The sequence below is a fragment of the Nicrophorus vespilloides genome, unplaced genomic scaffold (genome assembly GCF_001412225.1).
Source record: "Nicrophorus vespilloides isolate i.1.1-1 unplaced genomic scaffold, Nicve_v1.0, whole genome shotgun sequence".
In the NCBI taxonomy this organism is placed as follows: Eukaryota; Metazoa; Arthropoda; class Insecta; order Coleoptera; family Silphidae; genus Nicrophorus; species Nicrophorus vespilloides.
The window spans coordinates 1-24,375 of record NW_017097332.1 but is presented as its reverse complement, the minus strand read 5'-3'; the positions used below and the strand labels follow the sequence as shown (position 1 = coordinate 24,375).

The 24,375-nt window shown below is 30.3% G+C and overlaps 7 protein-coding genes across 9 annotated transcripts in view; 3 read left to right on the top strand and 4 right to left on the bottom strand.

The window, feature by feature from the left end:
* Positions 1-4,261, top strand: part of LOC108559864 (rho guanine nucleotide exchange factor 2-like) — a 7,852-nt gene extending 3,591 nt beyond the window's left edge. Inside the window, exons 2-3 of one of the 2 annotated variants that reach the window (XM_017917233.1) lie at positions 2,700-3,062; positions 3,117-4,261. In XM_017917233.1, the coding sequence (XP_017772722.1) occupies positions 3,053-3,062; positions 3,117-4,243 (1,137 nt within the window). In that variant the 5' untranslated portion in view covers positions 2,700-3,052 and the 3' untranslated portion in view covers positions 4,244-4,261. Of the gene's footprint in view, positions 1-2,699 lie in introns of both variants that reach the window. The other variant, XM_017917232.1, reaches the window with a different exon arrangement.
* A 508-nt stretch (positions 4,262-4,769) lies between these two features.
* LOC108559865 (phospholipase A1) lies at positions 4,770-11,572 on the top strand. The gene is made up of 7 exons (XM_017917234.1): positions 4,770-4,852; positions 7,330-7,438; positions 8,232-8,380; positions 9,786-10,031; positions 11,019-11,210; positions 11,273-11,441; positions 11,509-11,572. The coding sequence occupies exons 1-7, from the start codon at positions 4,789-4,791 to the stop codon at positions 11,564-11,566; spliced, it is 987 nt and encodes a 328-aa protein (XP_017772723.1). The 5' UTR covers positions 4,770-4,788; the 3' UTR covers positions 11,567-11,572.
* Positions 11,573-12,040: 468 nt separating this feature from the next.
* LOC108559861 (putative nuclease HARBI1) lies at positions 12,041-13,521 on the top strand. Its single transcript, XM_017917230.1, has 2 exons — positions 12,041-12,520; positions 12,570-13,521. The coding sequence occupies exons 1-2, from the start codon at positions 12,195-12,197 to the stop codon at positions 13,519-13,521; spliced, it is 1,278 nt and encodes a 425-aa protein (XP_017772719.1). The 5' UTR covers positions 12,041-12,194.
* Positions 13,522-14,602: 1,081 nt separating this feature from the next.
* Positions 14,603-17,451, bottom strand: LOC108559860. 2 transcript variants are annotated; one of them, XM_017917228.1, is made up of 6 exons: positions 17,111-17,451; positions 16,489-17,052; positions 15,752-16,294; positions 15,561-15,695; positions 15,388-15,498; positions 14,603-15,330 (listed from the first exon to the last, which is right to left on the bottom strand). In XM_017917228.1, exons 1-6 carry the CDS (start codon positions 17,199-17,201, stop codon positions 14,780-14,782), a joined length of 1,995 nt encoding a protein of 664 aa, XP_017772717.1. In that variant the 5' UTR covers positions 17,202-17,451; the 3' UTR covers positions 14,603-14,779. The 2 variants fall into 2 exon arrangements, with proteins under 2 accessions (XP_017772717.1, XP_017772718.1); XM_017917229.1 differs by having other exon boundaries at positions 16,501-17,052.
* Positions 17,452-17,513: 62 nt separating this feature from the next.
* On the bottom strand, positions 17,514-20,092 carry LOC108559858. Its single transcript, XM_017917226.1, has 7 exons — positions 19,952-20,092; positions 19,348-19,893; positions 19,009-19,287; positions 18,732-18,866; positions 18,423-18,662; positions 17,668-18,363; positions 17,514-17,542 (listed from the first exon to the last, which is right to left on the bottom strand). The coding sequence occupies exons 1-7, from the start codon at positions 20,040-20,042 to the stop codon at positions 17,514-17,516; spliced, it is 2,016 nt and encodes a 671-aa protein (XP_017772715.1). The 5' UTR covers positions 20,043-20,092.
* Positions 20,072-22,684, bottom strand: LOC108559857. Its single transcript, XM_017917225.1, has 5 exons — positions 22,532-22,684; positions 22,253-22,387; positions 21,947-22,183; positions 20,964-21,887; positions 20,072-20,097 (listed from the first exon to the last, which is right to left on the bottom strand). Exons 4-5 carry the CDS (start codon positions 21,730-21,732, stop codon positions 20,072-20,074), a joined length of 795 nt encoding a protein of 264 aa, XP_017772714.1. The 5' UTR covers positions 21,733-21,887; positions 21,947-22,183; positions 22,253-22,387; positions 22,532-22,684.
* Positions 22,685-22,917: 233 nt separating this feature from the next.
* Positions 22,918-23,690, bottom strand: LOC108559862 (zinc finger protein 860-like). The gene is made up of 2 exons (XM_017917231.1): positions 23,471-23,690; positions 22,918-23,417 (listed from the first exon to the last, which is right to left on the bottom strand). Exons 1-2 carry the CDS (start codon positions 23,559-23,561, stop codon positions 23,107-23,109), a joined length of 402 nt encoding a protein of 133 aa, XP_017772720.1. The 5' UTR covers positions 23,562-23,690; the 3' UTR covers positions 22,918-23,106.
* Positions 23,691-24,375: the final 685 nt, after the last annotated feature.

Below are 24,375 nucleotides of genomic sequence, written 5' to 3'. Positions count from 1 at the left end.
TTACGCAACACTTAAAAAACTTTAAACTTATATGTTTTAATATATTTGTATAATTTCAGAATTCCATAAAGTTATAGTCTAGTCTATTTATTTCATACCGTTAATATAGTTTACAGAATAACTAGTTAACTCTTTGAATGTCCAAAAATTCAAATTTTCTATTAGGACAAAAACAACTTATATACAGTAAGATCTCGTTTAACGCTGATTCGATATAACGTGGTCTACTCAACACTTTTAAACTTATATGTTTTAATATATATTTATATAATTTCGAAATTCCAAATAATAAGTATAATTCTAGACCCAAGAGTTAATTTTGTAAAATAATGTATTTGTAACAATAAAAATTAGTATGCATTAAAAATCTATACTTAGTTTTAATGAATTTGCTGATTAGAAGATGGTAATTTCTTTTCCTAGACATTTTCTAGAATATTAAGATAATAATTAGTTAACTCTTTGAATGTCCAGAAATTCCTAAAGTTCTAGACTCAAGTGGTAGCAAACAAATTCAATTTTTAAATTTGTAAACTAATGTATTTGTAACAATAAAAGTTGAGATGCATAAAAATATGTATGCCTAGTTTTAATGAATTTGCTGATTATAAGGTGGCAATTTCCTTTTCCTGGACATTTTCTAGAAAATTAAGAAACAATTAAAAAGGTGGTACAATGCGCGTAAGAAATGCGGCCCTCAAAAAGTTATAGCATCAAAACAATTCAATAGTTTATGAATATTTTATGAAATAACTAGAATATTGGATTACAACTTGCAAATAAAAAATTAAAAGCATAATTATTATATTGATAATTATATAAGTTGACTTTGTTTTGTATCTATATCGTGTTTAGTCAATTATTTATTACAATATTTTTTATTTTTTATTGGCTCTAACTTTAATATTTATTTTCACAGTTTGAAATTGGACACATGAAATCACAAAAATATTTTGTCAATGCACAAAATTTTCTACATTCTAAAGAAAATACATTTTGCAACATTAATTTATATAAATAAATTCAAAACTCATTACATGTTTATCATCCACCACAATTCATGTGGTTTGAAGAATTGTTATAAAAAATCGTATGAATTATTTTGTACGTAATCACTACGTAATTTGTTATTATTTGCGTAAGCATAAACCAAATTAGTAATATCTGACTCATTTTGATTATCAATTTAGAGATAATATAAAAACACAATCATAATTGAATAAACTAATAGTAAATAATAATAATTTAGGAATTATTGGAATTATTATAGTACTTACGACTCTAATTTGAGCAATAAAATATATTTTGAAAAATAAGAAATGATTGTTATATAAAACAAAATACAAAATATACTAGATTAACGCTTATGGTGAGTTCTTACTAAGGTTTATACAAAAACGTACATTTAAAAAAACAGGTTTTCTTATATTAATTTTTCTACAAAACCAGTTTAGAACGGTTTTCGAATTTTCACAAACAAATAGAGAAAAGGGTTTTTCACAACTTATTTTCTATTGTTCTACAAACCCAACGTATTTAATTCATTAATTAATGATCTAAATGATTCGTTCTTCTCTTTATACCCTCTAACACTAAAAGTTTATTTTTTTAGTAGGTTGCGGAAGTCACATCTTCAGGTTTTTGAAGATATTTATGAATTGATTGTTTCAAAGCAAGCTATGATTTGTTTTTCTTCTTCGCCGCTTTTTTATCATCGCAGTCATCTTCTATTTAATAATTTGGATACAATCTTAATAATATTTATCTAAAAAACTTAATGTGGATTTTGTAAATTTACTAAAATCGGTTCTAAACTAAAACCTAAGAACTGATTTCAGTTTTAATTTTTCTTTTCAATATATGTAACAGAGATTTTGTGTCAACATTTTTCTGTTTTTAATTAAATAAATAATTAAAAACCGTTTTTTAGTTATATATAACCGGTTTAGGAAATTTACCTCTAAATATCGGGTTTTCAAAACCTACAAACCCTAGTTTGTATATAGTATATATGAAAATTTAGATCTTTTCAGGCTTAGAATAGACTTCGTTATATGCAATCAGTGTTAATCGAGGAAGCGCTAAACGAGGTTATACTGTATATTTCATGTATGGAATGTAACAAACTTAACTAGTTGTCATTAACTACATGTTTGTAAAAAATATATTACTTTTCACTTCCAATTTGTAATGATTCTTAACTAATCATTATATTATTTCTGTGTTTGTGCAATAATTTTCACTAAAATAACTTAAGTTATGATTCTTATATACATAACAAGTATAAATTTCATAACATTTTATATTAATTTAATAAAGTAATAATTTTGAAACTGGAAAAAAAAATTTATATACAAACATATTTAACAAGAAAAATCTTGTTATTTATTTGTTATTTTCAAAAGAAAGTAGTCGAAATCTTTCTTATTTATCATATTTTTTATAAATTATTTATATAAATATAATTAGAACATTGTTTACAATATTTAAAGTTATATAACTCATTTATGAATGAATTCCGATTTGTTGTCCGATTCAGATTTGTTTACTTGTATAAAAGTACCAAATAACAAATGTATTTTACAATTAGTTGTGAATTTACTATAAAGTTTTGATACTTGACAAGTATACTTCGTTTTAAATATTCTTGTTTATTTCAACTGTCTAATTTTGTTATTTTTGTTTGTATTTCAAATTAGGATAATCGTGATGATCCCATGGATTATTGAATAAAATGAACGAATCGGATTATTGGAAAAAATCTATATTTAATCCAAATTGCACTTTTTCGTTTATCATCAATACGAGATCCGGCTTACAACAATCTTCAATGACACACCGCATTTTGCAAATTGAACTGATGTGATACCTATAGTCAATTCAATTCAATTCGAAGCAGCCAAAAGTCGTGTGCGTTCGTGTACGAGCTGTGTGTTTATTTTTATCAGCAAGTTTTTAGTTATACTCCAACCTTCGTCGTTTCAACATACCAACCATTACTCGCGCTCGAACACGGGACGTCGACGCACGTGCTCCTCTGAGGTCGACAATAATGGACGCAAGTAGGCGCCGCGCCGGAAGCCTTCCCAGAGGATTGTCTCTTAATTGGGAAATAGTTTCAGAAGACGGTGACCAATTTCTCTCCATCCCAGACGAGTTCGAAACCTTGTCCCAGATGTCCATCCCAGGAACACAGAACTTGGACGACGACTCCGACTGTTGGAGTCTGAACCAGGAGAAGGAGACGCTCGAGAAGCTGGATCCGCAGGAGATCAAGATGCAGGAACTCATCCACGAGTTTATCCTCACCGAGAAACACTACTGCCTCGTTCTGTTGACTATACAACAACTGTTTTGCGATGGTTTTTCCAAGTTTTTCGCTTCGGAAACTAAGCTGAGAGGAGTATTCATCGGGATCGATGATTTGATACAAGTGCACACATCGTTTTTGGATGAACTAACCACGCGACAGGAGCAAGCTGAATTGACCGCTAACATTACTGACATCTTGGCCGGCTTTTTCGGAAACTCATCGAAGCTTAAGCAGATGTACGGAGATTTCTGTAAGAACAGCGATAAAGCCTTGAAAATCTACAAATTCTATTTGGAGACTGACTACGAGTTCGAGAAGTTCATCAATTCCTGCCAAAAGAATCCGCTTCTCAAAAGGAAAAGCTTACCAGATTGCTTACTGCTAATCGAGCAACGCCTAATCAAGTATCAACTGTTAATTTCCGCTATGCTCAAGACGAATAAATCGGATTTAAACTCAGTTCATGACTCCATCAAAGATATACTTTTCGATGTGAATCAGCAGATCGAGGAGCAACAAAATGCTCTTAGAAAAGTGGAGATTTGCCATAAACTCGACGATAAATCATACACGATTTACAAGGGACATCAGTTTAGCAAATTCGATATGCAGGCTGAGCACAGAAAGTTGATTTTCGAAGGAGAAGCAACGTTGAACGACAAGGCTTTAATCAGGATAGTAGTTCTGAGTGATCTTATTGTATTCTTAAGAGAAGTCAATGGGAGGTACGAGCTTTTCATGCCCGAAAACAAGATCGGAGCTTTCGGACTGGACAGGGTTTTGGTGCGAAAGAAAGCCGGACTCAAATCCATCTTCTATTTAATATCCTCGGACAAGGTTAATCCGCAAATCCATGAACTCCACGTGCTCGAACCTAAAGATGTGAACGTTTGGATTAAAGCCATACAGGATCACAGTTTGCTGCTGTAGGATTTATACTAATACGCAACGTGTGTAAATGCATAAATTCGTTCCCTTAAATACTAAACCGGAACGGATTTGGACTAGTTCCTCACCTCAATCTTTTCCTCCTCCTTCGCAGCCGCTGACCTAGAAATAACGCTTCTCCGTCGATAGACAGTTTTAATTCCTTACGGATTCGGAATTTCGTTTTTTTGGCGAATCAAAAAGTGAATGGCTTTTCCTTCCTCCTGCAACGGATGGATGAAGTTCTAAGTCTTTTATGTATGTGTTCCACATTTTTTTTTTTCGTTTTTATTTCTGTGTGTGCGAGTCTCTTCATTCGTTGGCGAATGGAGCTGAGAAGAGAAAAGACTCTCATCTGCATCAAACTAACTGTACAAACTCTTGACTGACTGACTGACCGACGAAGATCCGCGCTCATTTGCTAACAACGCGTTGCTGGATCGAAAAAAATAATTGTACCTGAAATCTAGGATATTGAACAGTTGTGTGGTGTTTTTTCCGTTTACGAGTGCTGCTTTTCCTCTTCTATATTTGTATTTAAAACGTTCATGATGAAGTTCATCCTGATGTGCCTGTTTCCAGCAGTTTACCTCCTTTGCTTTGTTCTGCAAGGTAAGAAAAAAAAATGTATTTTTAAATAACATTAAAAAAACTGTGAAAATGAGACCAATATATTTTGTAAATCTTTTTAAATCTAAAAAATAAAACGTTATTAATTGAATTAAAACAGTTGATTATTGCCAGAAAGGCAAATTTCCATTGAAATCAGCAAAAAATTATACAAAAATCAAAATTTGCAAACAAAATAAGAACTTATAAATGTTAATTAGATTTAATAAATTTTTATAATTGACTTTGAATATTTCAATAAGTAAAGATAAATTTTGTTTATTAATGAAAATATGTTAATAATTTGAATACATTTTTTAATTTATTATTGGTCTATCTTAGAAGATTTCACATTTTACAGCAAATGTTAATCAGGACTTTAAAACCAAAGTTTCTAGACTTTTCTTTTCTTGATGTATCTTATCATTGGAGTAATTATGTTTATAATATCAAAGATTGATGATTTTATCTTTAAAGTACAATTTACAAATAGTAAAGCAGCGTTTTCCAAGCGCGGACTAGTCTAAGGGGAGGCGCGAATATTAGTCACAGAGAGCAATTTTCTAAATGACTGCTAAAGTTTTATCTATTTTATGTAATGGAGTTGGGAGGGGAGGCGCCAAATGATTAAATATTTTTAAGGGAGACGTAGTAACATCAAGTTTGGAAACCACTGTAGTAAAGCAACATTGATTGGTAATTAAGTTCGTACATTACAATTAAACATTAAAAACTAAAAAAAATCAGTTTCCAAATTTAAATTTTACTAATTTTTTATTGATTTTCAATTATTCAATTAACATATATTGCTGAATTTAAATGCCAATTTGCATATTCACATCATTAGTAAATTAAAAAAAAATAACTAAATAAAACATGACAAGACATACGGTCTTATTATTTAGTTGTAGATTCATTTTAAGGTAAAAATCTTCATAATTTAGTTAAAATTGTCTGGAATAACTTTAATTTATTTGAAAATGAAATTAATCTTTATCTATAAACAAAAAAAAGTCTATATAAAAATAAACTATCAAAAAAAAGAATATAAGAAATTTATATATCTGTTTCATTTGGACTAGTTTTAAGATATTCACGTATCACTAATTAAAAATAATCTTCAAAACAAGAACAAAAAGAAAACAATTTGTAAATCTTAAAGTTTCTTAATTTTGTATATTTTTCAATCATAATTATATATTTTTTTATAAAACTTTATTAGCACAAATTTTGACCAAAGTTTGTCCTAATTAATAATTGTTTCATTACTTTTCGATATTTTTAATAAAATATTCGCAAAATCTTTTCAAATAGACGTAATAACTTTCAAATGCAATTCAATTTCGTGGTTTATATAATCGAATTGGTAAATTATCTTTTTTCCATGCATCACTTCATTCAAAATTAGTCTTTCTTTTTTGTTAGGCTTTCCTTTTTGTACTCTAAAGTTATTGAAACAAAACGTTGATTTTTACTTAATCTCATTTTGGTAATGATTTGGCAATGGTTTCTACGATTTCCTACTTCTTTTTTCAAACTTTATTCATGTGAAAGTAAAATTGCTCTAATATTAAAACTTTACTTTTTAAATATAAACATGTTTTTGTTAATTTGTTATCAATATATTGAATTGAACTATATGTGTAAACTATTATTAATTATCATTTATATTCAAAAATTATTTACATATTTCAAGACATATTTAACCCTTTCCAGCCCAGTGATTCCAATTGGAATCATTAATTTTTAAATACAATTTTGTCTTTCGACGATTAAAACTGGATGCATGTAACTAATGTAAATTGAAGCTAGATGTATTTTTAACAGTATGTAATATTTAATAATGAAAAAAAAAACAGGTAAGATGTTTTTTTATGATTTGAATAAAACAGAAACAAAAATTTTAAAATAAATTTGGGCTGGAAAGGGTTAAAACATTTTTCGAAAAAAACTAACTAAAACTTGTATATTTACAAAAATATATAATACAATACATTATTTACAATATGAAACTTCTCTACAATTCTTGTTTGCACTTCAGACGATTTTTAAAAAAAATTAACAACATTTACAATATTATTATCATAAAATATCTTTATTATAATTTCCCACAAAATACGTATGATTTTCTTTATATAAGTTTAAAATAATAAATAAATATTGCATTAATAGCAAAAAAAAATGTATAATCAAGTTTTTCTATAATAATTTCAAATAGTTTTCAAAAATATATATTTCAAATTTTAAATAAAGACAGTTGTGAATGTTTTTTTTTATCGTCACTTTCTTACTTTTATTTAAAAACCACAGCGCTTGAAACAATGAAACAATCACGTTTAAATTATACGGTTTTTAAAAGGAAAACCTGATTTCACCTTGAAACATAAATTAAATGGAAAAAAATCAAACATTTTTCCAAACATCCATTCATAAAAAAAATATTTGCTTTTAAAAACATATATTTCTTGAATTTATTTCAGGAACTTCCGGAGGAGTTGGAAACATGTTCGACGTTAGATACTGGAAGTGCTTTCTGAAAAAGTCCTACCAATGCCCGGATAACGATATCAGATTTTATCTATACACTCAGTAAGTGAACAAATATATACAAGTTTTTACCATAAGTACATTATTAATGTTTACCATTATTAACAACATTTGTTAATTAAACAATTAGAAATCTTGTTTCTGTATTTAATGACTATTTTGCACATTTCCAACAGAAGAAAAAAAAATTGTAAAGGTTGCTAAATCTGCGAATTAAAAAAAAATATGTTACTAAAACTTCAAGTAATAATTACTAAAATTATGTCATTTTTTTCAAATTTTTTTAGACAAATCTTAATTGTATGAACAGTTAAAAATATTCCTATAAATATTTGTTGTTTTACATAACTAAGTTTTGTCTATTATTTCAAATGAAGAAACAACATTTGTTAATTAAACAATTTGAAATCTCTTTTCTGTATTTATTGATTAGTTTGCACATTTCCGTCAGAAATAATAATGTTTCTAAAAGTTACTAAATCTGCGAATTCAAAAATAATTTGTTTATTTCATATTTGTACACTAAGTTACTAAAACTTCAAGTAACAATTACTAAAATTATGACATTTTTTTCCATATATTTTCTATACTCAAATCTTGATTGTATCAACAGTTAACCATATTCCTATAAATATTTGTTGATTTACAAATTTCCATTAAACAAATATATAAAAATATAGTTCCAAACAAAGAAATGTCTTTGATTACTTCAACAGTTACAATTTTTCTTCATTGTTACTTTCCACGTTTTCCATTAGAAAAAATATATTTTATTATTAAATATATTAATCATTTATTTGTGAAGAAACTATTAAGATTTATTTTTTCTTTGCAGTGAATCAGGAGCAAAACGTAAAAGGATCGACATCAGAAACAATCTGGCACTTAAGTACAGCGGATGGGAACCGGACAGGAAAAACGTTATAATCGTGCACGGATTTAATGGGACCGAAAGTAAAACACCGATGACCATCCTAAGAAACGGTATTTTTTTTCTTTCAAATTTTCGCTCATAATTAACACCAAAAAATTTCCTTCGTTAATCTTAACTAACTGTTCTCTTTAATTCTACCACTAATTGAGCAATAAACAAAAGACGAAAGGTCGAAAATTTGCGTTTTAAGAAATTCCGAGTCGCTGTCTAATTTGGTCTTTGCATATGTAACGTTTTCTCTTGAACGAATTAAAAGCGAAAATTTTGATCGCAGACGAATTCCTTCCAAGGAGTAAAACAGCATCTCTAGAAATAACTGTTTCTCTGGTAAAAATCTTAACTGTTTCTCTCGTCGAAAAGTAAAAGTGGGCTACTTCTCAGTTTGTTTTCTTTGGATCCGCTGCAAATGTTTACAGCAATATTTGTTTCAATTTTAAACATAATTAAGTTAGTAATTAATTTTCGAAATCAATAACAGTACTTATTAGATGGGTTTAGTTGTAAATATACGTTGCATGCAATAGGTGTCGCGAATCTATTTACTCCAAAATGTATTCATTTACTTCGGTATTACCCCATTATGGAGGTCAACTTCTAATATTTTTCATGATTTCTAGCATGTTAATTGCTAAATGTCCTCATTACCCCCAATAATTCATTTTTACCCCATTTGGGGTAATTCGCCGACCCCTTGCTTAACCTTTATAATTTTTAAAGCATAAATTGTTCGATGGAGATCAGCGTACAATAGTTCCTTACTTTATATTATTTATCTACTTTAATTTCCTTTATGTCCCACGACATGACGCTTCAGTCTAATTTGTGTAATTCACATTTATTTTTAACAAAATGTTATTTATTGCAATACTTTTAACATAAATTCATTCAGTCTTTAATCTTCTATAGTTTCAGTACAAAAATTAAACAAAAATCGTGATTACCACTTAAACATATTAAACAAAGTTGATATGCATCTTTAAGATGTTTAAGTGCTTGGAATTATAGATCTGGACAAGCATTTCAAATAACATTATTTAGTTGAAGAAATAATTTTACTTCATAATACGAAGAAAGACGGTTGAAAGAAAAAACTAATATCTATAGTATCTGTCCAAAATCTGTTTTTATTAAATAATTTCCATTAATTTTTGTAAATTTAATTCTTAAATCTACGATTTTATTTAGTAAAGATTAAATGTCTAAGATGTAAACATTAAACATTTATAGACTTCAAAAAAATAATGGAATTGCATTTGTCTAGATGTTTTTGTAGACTTTCAAATTAGAATTTTCTATTTCCTCTGAGGATTTACTTCGAAAAGTGTGAATTTAAAGTTGGTTACATTAAACAACTCTTCTCACTGTTTTTGTTAAGTCCCTGTAAAAACAGTAAACATACGTGTTTTCGCGTTCAATTGTGTGTGTGTATTTATGTTCTATTTTCGAATATTGCAGCGTACGTGTCGAGAGGCGATTACAATGTGTTCACAGTGGATTGGAAACCCCTGACACAATTTCCGTGCTATTTGTCATCGTTGTCCAATACAAGGTTGGTGGCCAAGTGCACGGCCCAACTGTACGCTTACATCATGGATCTAGGTGGTTACGCTGAGAAAACGACGTGCGTTGGGCATTCCTTGGGAGCTCACATCTGCGGCATGGTCAGCAATCATCTGGACGTCAAACAGCATCGAATTGTTGGTAAGCACTTAAGAGGCTTTCATTATTGAAATAGCAATAACAACACTATTTGTAATGTAGCCTCGAACTTCAATAACAATCCAATTCAATAATATAACAGTTCGACTTTCAAGTTGTTCGACTTTCAAGTTGTTCGACTTTTGAGTAAAATATCTCCAAAAAAAAATCTAATTTGAAATTGAGTTAATACATTCTAGAAATCTAATTGAAATAAGAATAAGCTTCTGAGGAGAAAGTGTACGTTCATGCGAACGTACTTAATACACGTGCTTAATACAGTATTTGCAATTATAAAATATTGAAAAGATTGTATGTTATAGTGTAACCTCGAACTTCAAACACAATCTGATCCATGAAATTGTTCGACTTTTGAGTATTTGTATTAACACATTTTAGAAACCTAATTGAAATAATAATAAGCTTCTGAGGACAAGTGTACGTTCGTGCGAATAAACCATTATAATAATTTAAATATAAAATTCCAATGCACAAAAAATTGTGTTCAAGTACATAATTTTTCAAATATTATATGATTGAAATTTACCATTGCAGTTTAAAATGCAATGAATTTTCGTTTCAAAACTCTATAACTTTAGATTTCGCTGTTGGCACAAAAAACACTGCGATGTGCCAATAAATGAATAGATATATAAAGCCATCGCTCACTCAATATACATACTGTTCACGTAAATTAAATAATAAGTAGACGAATATTTACAGAGAATCTCACTGAACTAGCATACAAATAAAGTCTCAGTAGGAGGTAATGCACGGACGATTTATATTTTCTTCGAGATAAAAAATAAATTTGATCTGTACAAAATATGATTATGTATCCGACAATAAAGTGTACGTTAATATGAACATAATGTACGTTAGTGCGAACAAAGATAAATGTTTCAATTTAACGTACATCTATACATTTGTATAAGCTTTAGTACGTTAATTGATGATAATGTTTTATAAACTTTATGTTATTATTTATAGGTTTGGATCCGGCGAGGCCTCTTGTCTCACAATACGGTTCATCCGAATTTCGACTATCCCCAGAAGATGCTCACCAGGTGCAAATAATCCATACGAATTCGGGATTTCTAGGGGAGACCAATCAGGTCGGACACGTGGATTTTTGCGTGAACGGCGGCAGAAATCAGCCCGGATGTAAGGGACACAAATTACGTAAGAAAACCATAGATTTCTCTTCACAAAAACGTATTAAAACTGTCTTATTCTTTATACAGGTGTTGCGCGCTGTAGCCACTTCCAAAGCGCGTGTTACTTTGCGGCGACGGTGCGACAAGGTAACCTTATGATTGGTAAACCTTGCACGGCGCAATGTCCGAAGAGGACGAGTAATTGGGGTCTTCTTCCTGGAAAACCTATCCCAATGGGACACGATACACCCTTCAGGTTTGAGATTTCTAACTAGAAAAAATAAATTGAGAAATTATTTATAATTTTTATCTTTATATTTTAGTGCTCGAGGGACGTATTGTGTCCATAGTCGAAGCGACAGTGATTGCCCTTTCAACTAAACTCCAAAAAAAAACACCACTTATTAGTATTAATATTCTATAATAATATTTATTTATTCAAATGCATTTTGTTTTATTAAATTCCCATCACAGTCATTCCAATCCAATATATTTTACAATTCATTCAACATCATTTGGAATCTTACTAAAAGTAAACAAAAAGATACAATTGGAAAATAGAGATGAACGAATTAGAATAAGTTCCATCAAATTTTCTTTACAAAAATTGTTTTTGATTGGTACATTCAAACAGAAACGCAACATTTAATACAGACTGTTAACAAAGTAGACATCTCTTAAAATAAGTAAAACTGCATGTTATATGTGATAGTATTTTATAGTTTACTGATTTATTGATTGAATAATTTTGTTTAATGAAAAACTATGATCAATATAAAGTTTTATATCCTGATTAAAATTGAGTTGTAAAAAAAATTCAAACCAAGTAATACGATTGGTGCATTTGAATTAATGTTTATTTACTGATAACTTTAAAAACAATTTAAAAAACTACTTTAAAGAGACCACAACGCTGTTGCAACGCCAGCAGCGTTTAGATTAACTTATAGGTATTGTAACTGTTGTTTACAATAACCTAAAAATCCAATTAGAAACACCAGTGTTTTCGATGGACAATATAAACAACGCATTAACATCGAATGTATTATTATTGTCAGCAGCAGCAGCTTTACTCCTAAAATATAAAATTGATAATGACAAAAAGAAGTGCAAGAGAAAGAGAAGATGGTGGGTAAGACCCATGTACCAAAATCACTACTTAAGAAATGATCTCATTGACGAAATGCGTCTGCAAGACAATGAAACATTCTTCAAATGCACCAGGATGACTGTTGAAATGTTCGATGACCTCTTGTACTTGTGTGGACCATATTTGAAGAAGAGAAGTAATCGACCTGTATTACCTGAAGCTGTTCGATTGGCACTCACTTTAAGGTAATGCTAAATGAAATGCATTGTTTATTAAACTTTGTGTTAATTTCAGGTTACTAGCTTCCGGGGATTCTCTTCAATCAATAGCCTTTGCTTTTCGTGTTGGGAAAGCCACTGTCTGTCAGGTGTATAGAGAAACTTGCCAAGTTATGTGGGATGTGTTGCAACCAATATATTTACCATTGCCAAGTGAAGAGCAATGGGAGGAAATTTCCTTAGATTTCTACACTAAATGGCAGATACCTAATTGTGTGGGTGCAGTGGATGGTAAGCATATATCAGTTAGGGCTCCAAACAGATCCAGCTCAGCGTATAGGAAAGATTTGAGTATATTCGTGTTTGGTATCTGCGATAGCAAAAACGATTTTACTTATGTTGATGTGAGCGCTTATGATTCACAAAGCGATGGAGGTGTTTTGAAAGAGTCCTCATTCGGACAACATTTGAACGCTGGAACTTTAAACTTACCTTCAGATTGTTATCTGCCAGGATCAGATACTCTTTTCCCTTATTACTTCATCGGTGATGACGCTTTTCCTCTTCAACGCAATTTAATGCGTCCGTATGGTGGAAGAAACCTACCAGATGATAAAACCATATTCAATTACAGATTGAGTAGAACGCACAGGTGCATAGAGAATGCTTTCGGTGTTCTCTGCACCAGGTGGCGAATATTTCAAAACACCTGTCCAGAATCCGTGGATAAAATTGTGCAGGCCACAGTTTGTCTTCACAATTACATTAAAAGCAAAGAGTCGTTCTCGGACACTGCCAATTATTGCAATGATAATTTTGTGGACAGAGAGGAAAATGGTAAATTTATTTCTGGAAATTGGAGGACCGAGATTTCCAATGGTTGCGCTCTGCAACCGGCATCAAAATTAAGAAGATTAGGAACTAGAAATGCTACAGTCAGTGTTACTAATTTACGCGATTCATTAAACTCTCATCTAAATAGTATAGGTAGCTTAGATAATCAATTGGAATTTTCAAAACTTAAATAAAATATAGATACATTATTTTAAGCATTTTTTTTTAACTTGTATCATATCAAACTCGCTTGCCGCAAACGGCCCACAATGAATATTCTTGTGGTCCAGTCAATATGTAAGAAACCGAAAACGATTTCACCCGAACTAAGATAGTAGCATTGTTCTTTTTTATACTATACTTTTCGATATAAACCTATGTTTCTATGTTTAATGCTAATTCGATATAACTAAAAAAAATCTGTAACTTTATTGATGATAATGTGACTTCCCTTTGCGTCCAGAAACGTTAATTGAAGTCTTACTATATTTCAAATTATCATATAAAATTAGTGTGTACTTGTCTAACATGATCAGGCATCTGCGACAAAACTGATTCCATCTAATCATCAACAATTTCTTCTTTATGTTCTATTAACTTTCTATGTGTTCTGCAAAAAAATAATAAAATTTTATGTTGTTACAAGAAACAACATAAAATTTTGAGGTGTTCTTCCTCTTGTATTGATCGTCACATCAAAAATATTAAAATATGCTTCAACTTCATTATACAATATCAGATTCAATTTCTTCTATTTCTCTCGCTTTATATTGACCCATGACCAAAACTTTTTTCATTAATAACTCGAGAACCCCTTAAGCTAAATATATCGTCAACTACTCGTATAAAAAGTGAATAACTCGCCTTTCCAACGAGCCTACAAACATCTTCGTACTTTCATTGAGTCGCCTGCAACGAGCTGTAGAAATTGAAAGAAAAATTCATTGAATAAAAAAATCGTTTTTCGTTAATAACTCGAGAATCCCTAAAGGTAAATTCATCGTCGATCAATCGTATGAAAGCAGAATGACTCATCTTTCTAATAAGCCTACAAACATCTTCGTACTTTCATTGAATCGCCTGCTAAGAGCTATAGAAATTGAAAAAAATTAATTGAACCACAACTGAAAATAGTTATCCTAAGTTAAAAATGAGCAATGCTATGGTTACCTTAAAAAGTACTTTTCTGAATAATAACGTCTTTGAAAACCAATTTGCTGATAATAAATCTTAATCAAGTACTTCTATTAAACGATACAAAAAAGGAAAATTGGTGTTTACACGTTTTTTAATATATAAAATATAATTTATTACAACAAAAAAGTTGTAGTTATGACTTTTATGAAAATAATGTATTGTATTGATTTTTTTTCAAACATTAGCTTTTGTTTTTAATAAATAAACATTTATAAGCTAAGTTTATCGTTCAGCGTTATGGAAGATTCCTTTTGATCATAATTTATTCGATTTTTTAAAACGTCTAAAGTAGCAGTTATGAATTCCTTTTGATATTGATTTATTGATTCGCCTAAAGTAGGCGAATTCTATTCCTTCCTCTGGAATTCTTTTAACCAGCGTAGGATCCAATAGTTTTTCTACCGTTCCTTTCTCTGAAATACATCTAGCCGTCGTAGGATGTAAATCTGTTTGTGTTCCTACCTCCGAAAGACATATTACCGGGGTAGAATCCAATTCTTCTATTCCTTCCTCTGAAATACATTTAGTCGGCGTATGATCTAAATCTATTTGTATCCCGTCCTTTGGAATACATTTATCCAGCGTCGGATGCAATGGTGCTATTATTTTACGTATCAATTCGCACTGTTCAAACGTCATTGCTTTATCCAAAGCCTCAAGAAAAGTTCTCTTCATTTTTTCTTTCAGTTCTTCGAGCGTCTCAGGCTTTTCGACCAATTCCATAGTATCATTTACAAACAATTCAAACGCATCTTCAAACGTCTTTGAGTTTTTTACGTTTTCTCCAACTAATTGTATAGAATCATCTACAACCAATTCGAAAAAAGAAAATAATTAACTTTTGATTTAATTGAAATTATTACCCGCAATAGAAATATCACAATTATCCTCAACACTGTTGTAGCGACTTAAAATATCTTGAATTCCTTCAAGCGTCTCAGACTCTTCCATTTTATTACTATTATTTGCATCAGCTGCAACCAATTTGAAAATAAATATTAATTCCTCCAAATTAAATGTAAATGAAAATTATTACCCTTAAATTGAGTATCAAAATTTTCCTTGACAATAACGACATTTTCGTGACGACTTAAAATTTCTGTACGTCTTTTTTTCTTTATTGGTTCAAGCGTCTCAGGATCTTCCAAATTAATAACATTAATTTCATCACCTGCAACCATTTCGAAAATAAAATAAATTTATTGAATTAAAAGTGAGAATGATTACCACTTAAAAAATCCTTAGCATTCAAATGAACCGAATCGTCATCATGCCCAATATGTGTTTCAGTGAACAAAACATTCCAACGTCCTTCTTTGATAGTCACCTCCATGGATGCAGGACAAAACGCGTTTCTTTTATTTGGCATATGTTGCCTTAAACCAACACCTTTTGATTTTAATGTACCTGACCGATGACATGTATATTTTATTTTCGTATGGTCTATAGTTTTAATAATTCCATTATCATTAATAAAGGTAAAACAGGTATCTTTTTCGATTTCTCTTTTCCAACACTGGAAATCCTCCATACTCTTAAACTCCTTATTTTCAGTTCTAATATCAATGTCATGGTTCTCTTTGATGTGCTTAATTAATTCTTTTTCTATACTTTTCCAATCGCACAACGGACATTTGGGCAATTCTTTCCGCATTGAATGAATTCCGTGAGTTACCAGGTGTCTTTTAAAGATACGATAATTATGAAATTCTTGTGGACAAGCAACACACTGATATTTTATTTTGTTTGGGGCAATTTCATCCAACCCATCTGAAACATGCATTAAGTTTGTTCAATCTTGCCGCGAACCGGTCAATGTTAAAATTAAATGGAAACAATTTAATGTTCATTGAGCGCCCGGTACCATTTGACTAGGGGTTGGGGACCACCGGGTTATGGTGTGTTATCACCAAACGTTATAAACATTTTCGTAATTTCCAATATGGTGTTAAAAGCAATATTACCTGCTAATTTACCTGCCATAATCAAATTGCCTTTTTCTGGAAGTTTAATGTGACAAAGTTCATTTTTATGTCCTATATGTGTACTTGTGTATTTAACACTATATACATCATTTTTATAAACAAGAATTATGGATGCAGGACAAAATGCATCAATCTTTATTGAGCCTTGAATCTTCAAAGATCTTAACCCTTGGCCTTTGCTTTGATATGTTCCTGACCTATTGCAATGATATTTTGTCTGGGTATATGTAGCAGATTTGAATGCACCACGGTCCTGCATAAAGAATATTGAGTTTTCTTCTTCTATCTGTTTCTTCCAGCTATTAAATTCTTCTATTGTGTAAAAGTCATGATGTTCAATATTAATATCTACATTGTGAACCAAAGTAAAATGTTGAATTAATGCTGGTTTAAGATCAATAACTTTACATAAAGGACACTTCTTTCCATAGTTATGAGCCTTGTGATGTTTGATGAGACGACGTTTGTTTTTAAAACTTTCCGAACAATATTCACAATTATATTTATTCTTTATCTTAGATGGAGCAATTTCTTTAATCTGATCTGTAATATAAATTAAATAATTAACAATAATGAAAACAAATTATATGTTATACTTTACCAGGACGGTGTGATTTTACATGTTTCCTTAAATTCGAATGGATTGCAAATGATTTTTCACAAACAGAGCAAGAGAAGCCTGAAGTAGACATTTTAAAAGTTTATAACAATCACAATAATGGTAAACTAATCCGTCAACAATAACCCACAATAGAGATTCGGCATTTGCACAGGTAAACATAACAATACACACATGCGCATTATCTATAATTATAAACAAGACCAACTGTAGCTAGTGGTTTCTCTGTTATAGCATTCACAATTTTTGATTATTTTTTATATTCCGATTGTACTTTTTTTTTTGCAATTTTCGCCTTTTTAACGAGGTATCTTTATAAAAGTCCCAATGCAAAAACAAGTTTAAGTATAATTTCATATTTAGAATCTAATTCAAAATGTTGAGTTTAGTCCATGTAACCGAAATAGCTAAGAACTGATACATATACAATGCTCGTTAATATTCATATAACAAAAAAAGTTGTACTTTATCACTTTTATCAAAATAATATATTGTATTGATTTTCTTCAAATATTAGCTTTTCTTTTTAATAAATATACATTTATAAGCTAGTGGTTTATAGTTCAGCGTTATAGAAGATTGCTTTTGATCACAATTTAGACGATTTTTTAAAACGTCTAACTCCTCCTGTTCACAATTTAGGCGATTTTTTGATTCGCCTGAAGCAGTATCCAATTCTTCTACGGTTCCTTTCTCTGGAATATACTTAGCCGGCATAACATCTACTTCTTTTTGTGTTCCATCATCTGAAATATATTTAGCCGGCGCAAGGTCCAATACCTCATTTGTTCCTTTCTCTGGATTACATTTAGCCAGCGTAGGTTCTAACTCTTTTTGTGTTTCCACCTTTGAAATACTTTTAACCAGCATATGATCTAATTCTTTTTCTATTCCTTCCCCTGGAATACATTTACCGGGCGTAGGATCTAATTCTTTTTGTGTTGCATCATCTGAAATACATTTAGCCAGCGTTGGATACAATTCTTTTTGTGTAGTTTCATCTGCAATACATTTAGTCAATTCTTCTTCTATTCCTCCCTTTCGAATACATTTATCCAGCGTAGGATGCAATGGTGCTATTATTTTACGTATCAATTCGCACTGTTCATACGTAGTTGCTTTATCCAATGCCTCAAGAAACGTTCTCTTCATTTTTTCTTTCAGTTCTTCGAGTGTCTCGGGCCTTTCCAAGTTAATACCATAATTCAGGTCTACAACTAATTGTACAGAATCATCTACAACCAATTCGAAAATAAATATTAAATTCTTCAAATTCATTAAAATCAATTATTACCCTGGCTATCGCAGTTATCCTTAATAAAAGCGAAATTTTTGTGACGACTTAAAATTTCTTTATATTGTTTTTTCTTTATTGGTTCCAACGTTTCAGGATCGTTTGTATTAATACGGTTATTTGTATCATCTGCAACCAATTCGAAGTCACAGTCATCATTGATAGTATCATTACATTTTTGACGGGTTAAAAAATCTTTAAATTTACTTTTCTTTCCCCGTTTAAACGTCTTGCATTCATCTATCGTAAAAGTATAATAATAATTATTTCATAAATTGATTTAATTCAATGTAAAATGCAAATTATTACCAGAAATTTGAGATTCACAGCCATCCTTGTTAGTTCGATTACTTTTGCAACTTAATATTTCTTTGCACTGTTTTTTCTTCTTTCTTTGCAACTTCTCGGGATATTCTATGTTATATATACCATTATTTGTATTATCTGCAATAGATTTAAAAATAAATAATAATTGCTTCAAGTTTAACCCTTTTAAGTCTGATATTTTTTGTTCAAATTTCGAACTATATACAGAATCTGACATAATCGAATATGTTGTTAAATGGAACATAAGCTGTTAATTTACCTGCCAAAATCAATTTGTCTTTCTCTGGAAGGTTAATGTGACAAAGTTCATTTTTGTGTCCAAAGGGTGTACTTGTATATTTCAGTTTTTGCACCCACAAGTCTACATTCTCTGCATCATTTGTATTTAGAATTGCAGAGTTATTCAAATTAAAGTCCCTTTTAATATTTCTTAAGTCCTGCTTTGTGACAAGATGAATTCGTTCCAAGTTTGAATCTTGAAGTGAACCTTTAATGTCCTCTATAATGGTTTTAAATGGAATCTTATTTGCCAATTTATCTGTGAACAATAAATTGTTATTTTCTTGGAAATTAATTAACAAAATGTATGCCAATTTACCTGCCAACATCAATCTGTCACTTTTTGGAAGAGGTATATGACGTAATTCATTTGTGTGTCCTATGTGGGTACTTGTATATTTAACATTGTAAATACCATTTTTATAATCAAGAATTATGGATGCAGGACAAAATGCATTAATTCTTTTTGAGCCATGAACCTTCAAATTTCTTATGCCTTTGCCTTCCCTTTGATATGTTCCTGACCTGTGGCACTGATATCTTGTCCGGATATATGTAGCAGATTTGAATGTTCCATGATGCTTGGGAAAGAATACTGTGTTTTCTTCTTCTATCTGTTTCTTCCAGCTATTAAATTCTTCAATCGTTTTAAAGTCATGATGTTCAATATTGATATCTACATTGTGAACCAATGTAAAATGTTGAATTAATGCCGATTTGACATCAATAACTTCGCATAAAGGACATTTCTGTCCTGAGGTATGAACCTTGTGATGTTTGTTGAAAAGAATTTTGTTGTTAAAACTTTCTGAACAAATTTCACATTTATACTTTATCTTATTTGGAGCAATTTCATTAAGCTGATCTGTAATATATATAAAATAACGTATAATAATGAAAACAATTAGAAAGTTATACTTTACCAGGGTGGTGTAATTTTACATGGGCCCTTAAATTTGAATGGTTTGCAAATGTTTTTGCACAAACAGAGCAAAAGAAGCCTGAAGTAGACATTTTAAAAGTTTATAATAATCAAAATATCATCAACAATGGGCCACAGTTAGGTTCCCTAATGTAAACAAAACAAAACACGCATGTGCATTTTCAATAACTAAAAACAAGGCCTACGTACAGCTAGTGGTATCTCTTTTATAGCGGTGCGCAACCAGCGATCCGCAGAGTAATTTGAATATATTCACAATTTTGGATTATTTTTATATTCCGTTTGTACTTTCTTTTTGTAATTTTCGCTTATTATGATGCATGTTTATAAGTCGCAACGCGAAAACAAGAGTAAGTATAATTTCATATTTAGAATCCAATTCAAAATTTTGAGTTTAGTAGCTTTAGTAGTCCGTGAGATCAAAAAGGTTGGTGAATTTTGTATTAAAGTATATCACAATGTAAATTGATGTTTTCAGTTCCACTCTTTTTAACAAACTCAAATTTAAATTTTTCTCTTAATTAATATCATCTTTGAAATCAGCTTCACGCTAATATTCATAATCAAATTTATATTTATGTACAAACAAGAAGCAAATTAATTAATATTTTTCATTAATTATAAATAATAAAGTGTCAAGTCACTTTGGTTTTGTCCACCAAATACAATTTAAAAATAATCTCTTATTTAACCTTTTCACATTAGATTTTGTTCATTTTCTTTCTTAACGCTATAGATGATTTAGTGCATTTTAAATTAAAAAATAGCGAAAAAAAACAATATGAAGTCTTAATCAATTAAATTAAACGAAACAAATATAAAATAAATAATACAAAAATTGATTTTTAAAAGTTTTTTAATATGTAATATAATTGAAAATAAACATAACGTATTGCAATAACAAAAAACAAGTTGTACTTTATCACTTTTATGAAAATAATGTATTGTATTGATTTTCTTCAAACATTAGCTTTTCTTTTTAATAAATATACATTTATAAGCTAATGGTTTATAGTTCAGCTTTATGGCAGATTGCTTTTCATCACAATTTAAAGGATTTTTTAAAACGTCTAAAGTAGGAGTTATTAATTCCTTTTGTTCACAATTTAGGCGATTTTTTGATTCGTCTAATGTAGGATCCAATTCTTCTACTGTTCCTTTCTCTAGAATACACTTAGCCGGCGTAGGATATAATTCTTTTTGTTTTCCGTCATCTAGAATACATTTAGCCAGCGCAGGATCCAATACTTCATTTGTACCATTCTCTGGACTACATTTAGACTGCGTAGGTTCTAACTCTTTCTGTGTTTCCTTCTTTGATATAGGCGACATATGATCTAATTCTTTTTTTATTCCTTCCTCTGGAATATATTTAGCCAGCATAGGATCCAATACTTCTGTTCCTTTCTCTGGATTACATTTAGACGGCGTAGGTACTAACTTTTTTTGTGTTTCCTCCTTTGAAATACATTTAGCCGACATATGATCTAATTCTTTTTCTATTCCTTGCTCTAGAATACATTTAGCGAGCATAGGATCTAATACTTCTGTTCTTTTCTTTGGAATACAGTTAGCCGGTGTTAGATCCAATTCTTTTTGTGTTCTTTCCTCTGCAAACCTTTTAGACAATTTTTCTTCTATTCCTCCCTTTGAAATACATTTATCCAGCGTAGGATGCAATGGAGCTATTATTTTACGTATCAACTCGCACTGTTCATACGTAGTTGCTTTATCCAAAGCATCAAGAAACGTTCTCTTCATTTTTTCTTTTAGTTCTTCGAGAGTCTCACGCTTTTCCAAGTTATCCTCGGCATCATCAATACTTTCGAAACGACTTAAAAATTCTTGAATTTTACTTGTCTTTCTAACTTGAAGTATCTCAAGCTCTTTTATTTCATGAACAATATTTGCATCATCTGTAACCAATTCGAAAAAAAATACTAAATCCTTCAAATTGATTAAAATCAATTATTACCTTGGGTATCGCAGTTATCCTTAATAAAAGCGACATTTTTGTGACTTAAAATTTCTTTATATTGTTTTTTCTTTATTGGTTCCAAAGTTTCAGGATCTTCTGTATTAATACTGTTATTTGTATCATCTGCAACCAATTCGAAGTCACAGTCATCATTGATAGTATCATTACATTTTTGACGACTTAAAAAATCTTTAAATTTACTTTTCTTTCCCCGTTTAAGCTTCTTGGATTCATCTATCGTAAAAATATAATAATAATTCTTTCATAAATTGATTGAATTCAATGTAAAATGCAAATTATTACCAGCAATTTGAGATTCACAGCCATCCTTGCTAGTTCCATTATTTTTGCAACTTAATATTTCTTTGCACTGTTTTTTCTTCTTTCTTTGCAGCTTCTCGGGATATTCTATGTTATATACACCATTATTTGTATTATCTGCAATAGATTTAAAAATAAATAATAATTGCTTCAAGTTTAACCCTTTCAAGTCGATTTTTTTTTTCATTCAAATTTCGAATTATATACAGAATCTGACAAAATCCAATATGGTGTTAAATGGAATATTAGCTGTTAATTTACCTGCCAAAATCAATTTGTCTTTCTCTGGAAGGTTAATGTGACAAAGTTCATTTTTGTGTCCAAAGGGTGTACTTGTATATTTCAGTTTTTGCACCCACAAGTCTACATTCTCTGCATCATTTGTATTTAGAATTGCAGAGTTATTCAAATTAAAGTCCCTTTTTATATTTCTTAAGTCCTGCTTTGTGACAAGATGAATTCGTCCAAGTTTGAATCTTGAAGTGAACCTTTAATGTCCTCTATAATGGTTTCAAATGGAATCTTATTTGCCAATTTATCTGTGAACAATAAATTGTTATTTTCTTGGAAATTAATGTAACAAAATGTATGCCAATTTACCTGCCAACATCAATCTGTCACTTTTTGGAAGAGAAATATGACGTAATTCATTTGTGTGTCCTATGTGGGTACTTGTATATTTAACATTGTAAATACCATTTTTATAATCAAGAATTATGGATGCAGGACAAAATGCATTAATTCTTTTCGAGCCTTTAATCTTCAAATGTCTTAGGCCTTTGCCTTCTCTTTGATATGTTCCTGACCTATGACACTGATATCTTGTCCGGGATATATTAGCAGATTTGAAATGTTCCGTGGCGCTTGGGAAAGAATACTGTGTTTTCTTCTTCTATCTGTTTCTTCCAGCTATTAAATTCTTCAATTGTTTTAAAGTCATGATGTTCAATATTGATATCTACATTGTGAACCAATGTAAAATGTTCAATTAATGCTGGTTTGACATCAATAACTTCGCATAAAGGACATTTCAGTCCTGAGGTATGAACCTTGTGATGTTTGTTGAAAAGAATTTTGTTGTTAAAACTTTCTGAACAAATTTCACATTTATACTTAATCTTATTTGGAGCAATTTCATTAAGCTGATCTGTAAAATAAATAATGTACAATAATGCAAACAAATTATAAGTTATACTATACCAGGGTGGTGTAATTTTACATGGGCCCTTAAATTTGAATGGTTTGCATATGTTTTTGCACAAACAGAGCAAAAGAAGCCTGAAGTAGACATTTTAAAGTTTTAAGGAACACAATACAATAGGTAACAAAAGTTTCTTAAACAATGCCGACAAAAATGTAAACAAAACTATAATTCATAACACATAACCCAGTTTACTAGCTTCAATAGAACATCAACTGACATCAGCGTTCCTAAAAGTAAACAAAATACGCGCAAACGCATTATCAATGAATCATAACTTTCAATGGGATGTCTTACTTATTTCTCTTCATATTGTCTTGTTTTTCTTCAAACATTAACTGTTCTTTTTAATAAATATACATTTATAAGTTAATGGTTTATAATTCAGCGTTACGGAAGATTGCTTTTGTTCACAATTTAGGCGATTTTTTGATTCGCTTAAAGTAGGAAATTCTTTTTATATTCCCTCTTCTGGAATACATTTAGCTTGCGTAGGATCCAATTCTTCTTCTGTTCCTTTCTCTGCAATACATTCAGCCAGCGCAGGGTCTAAGTACTTCATTTGTTCCTTTCTCTGGATTACATTTAGCCAGCGTTGGATCTAATTCTTTTTGTGTTCTTTCCTCTGCAATACATGTAGCCAATTCTTCATCTAGTTCCTCCCTTTGGAATACATTTATTCAGCGTAGGATACAATGGAGCTATTATTTTACGTATCACTTCGCACTGTTCATACGTAGTTGCTTTATCCAAAGCCTCAAGAAACGTTCTCTTCATTTTTCTTTAGTTCTTCGACAGTCTCACGCTTTTCCAAGTTAATATCATTATTTACATTTTCTTCAACCAATTTTATAGTATCATCACGCAGAAAATGTCTTCAATAACATTTTTAAATTATTCCGGA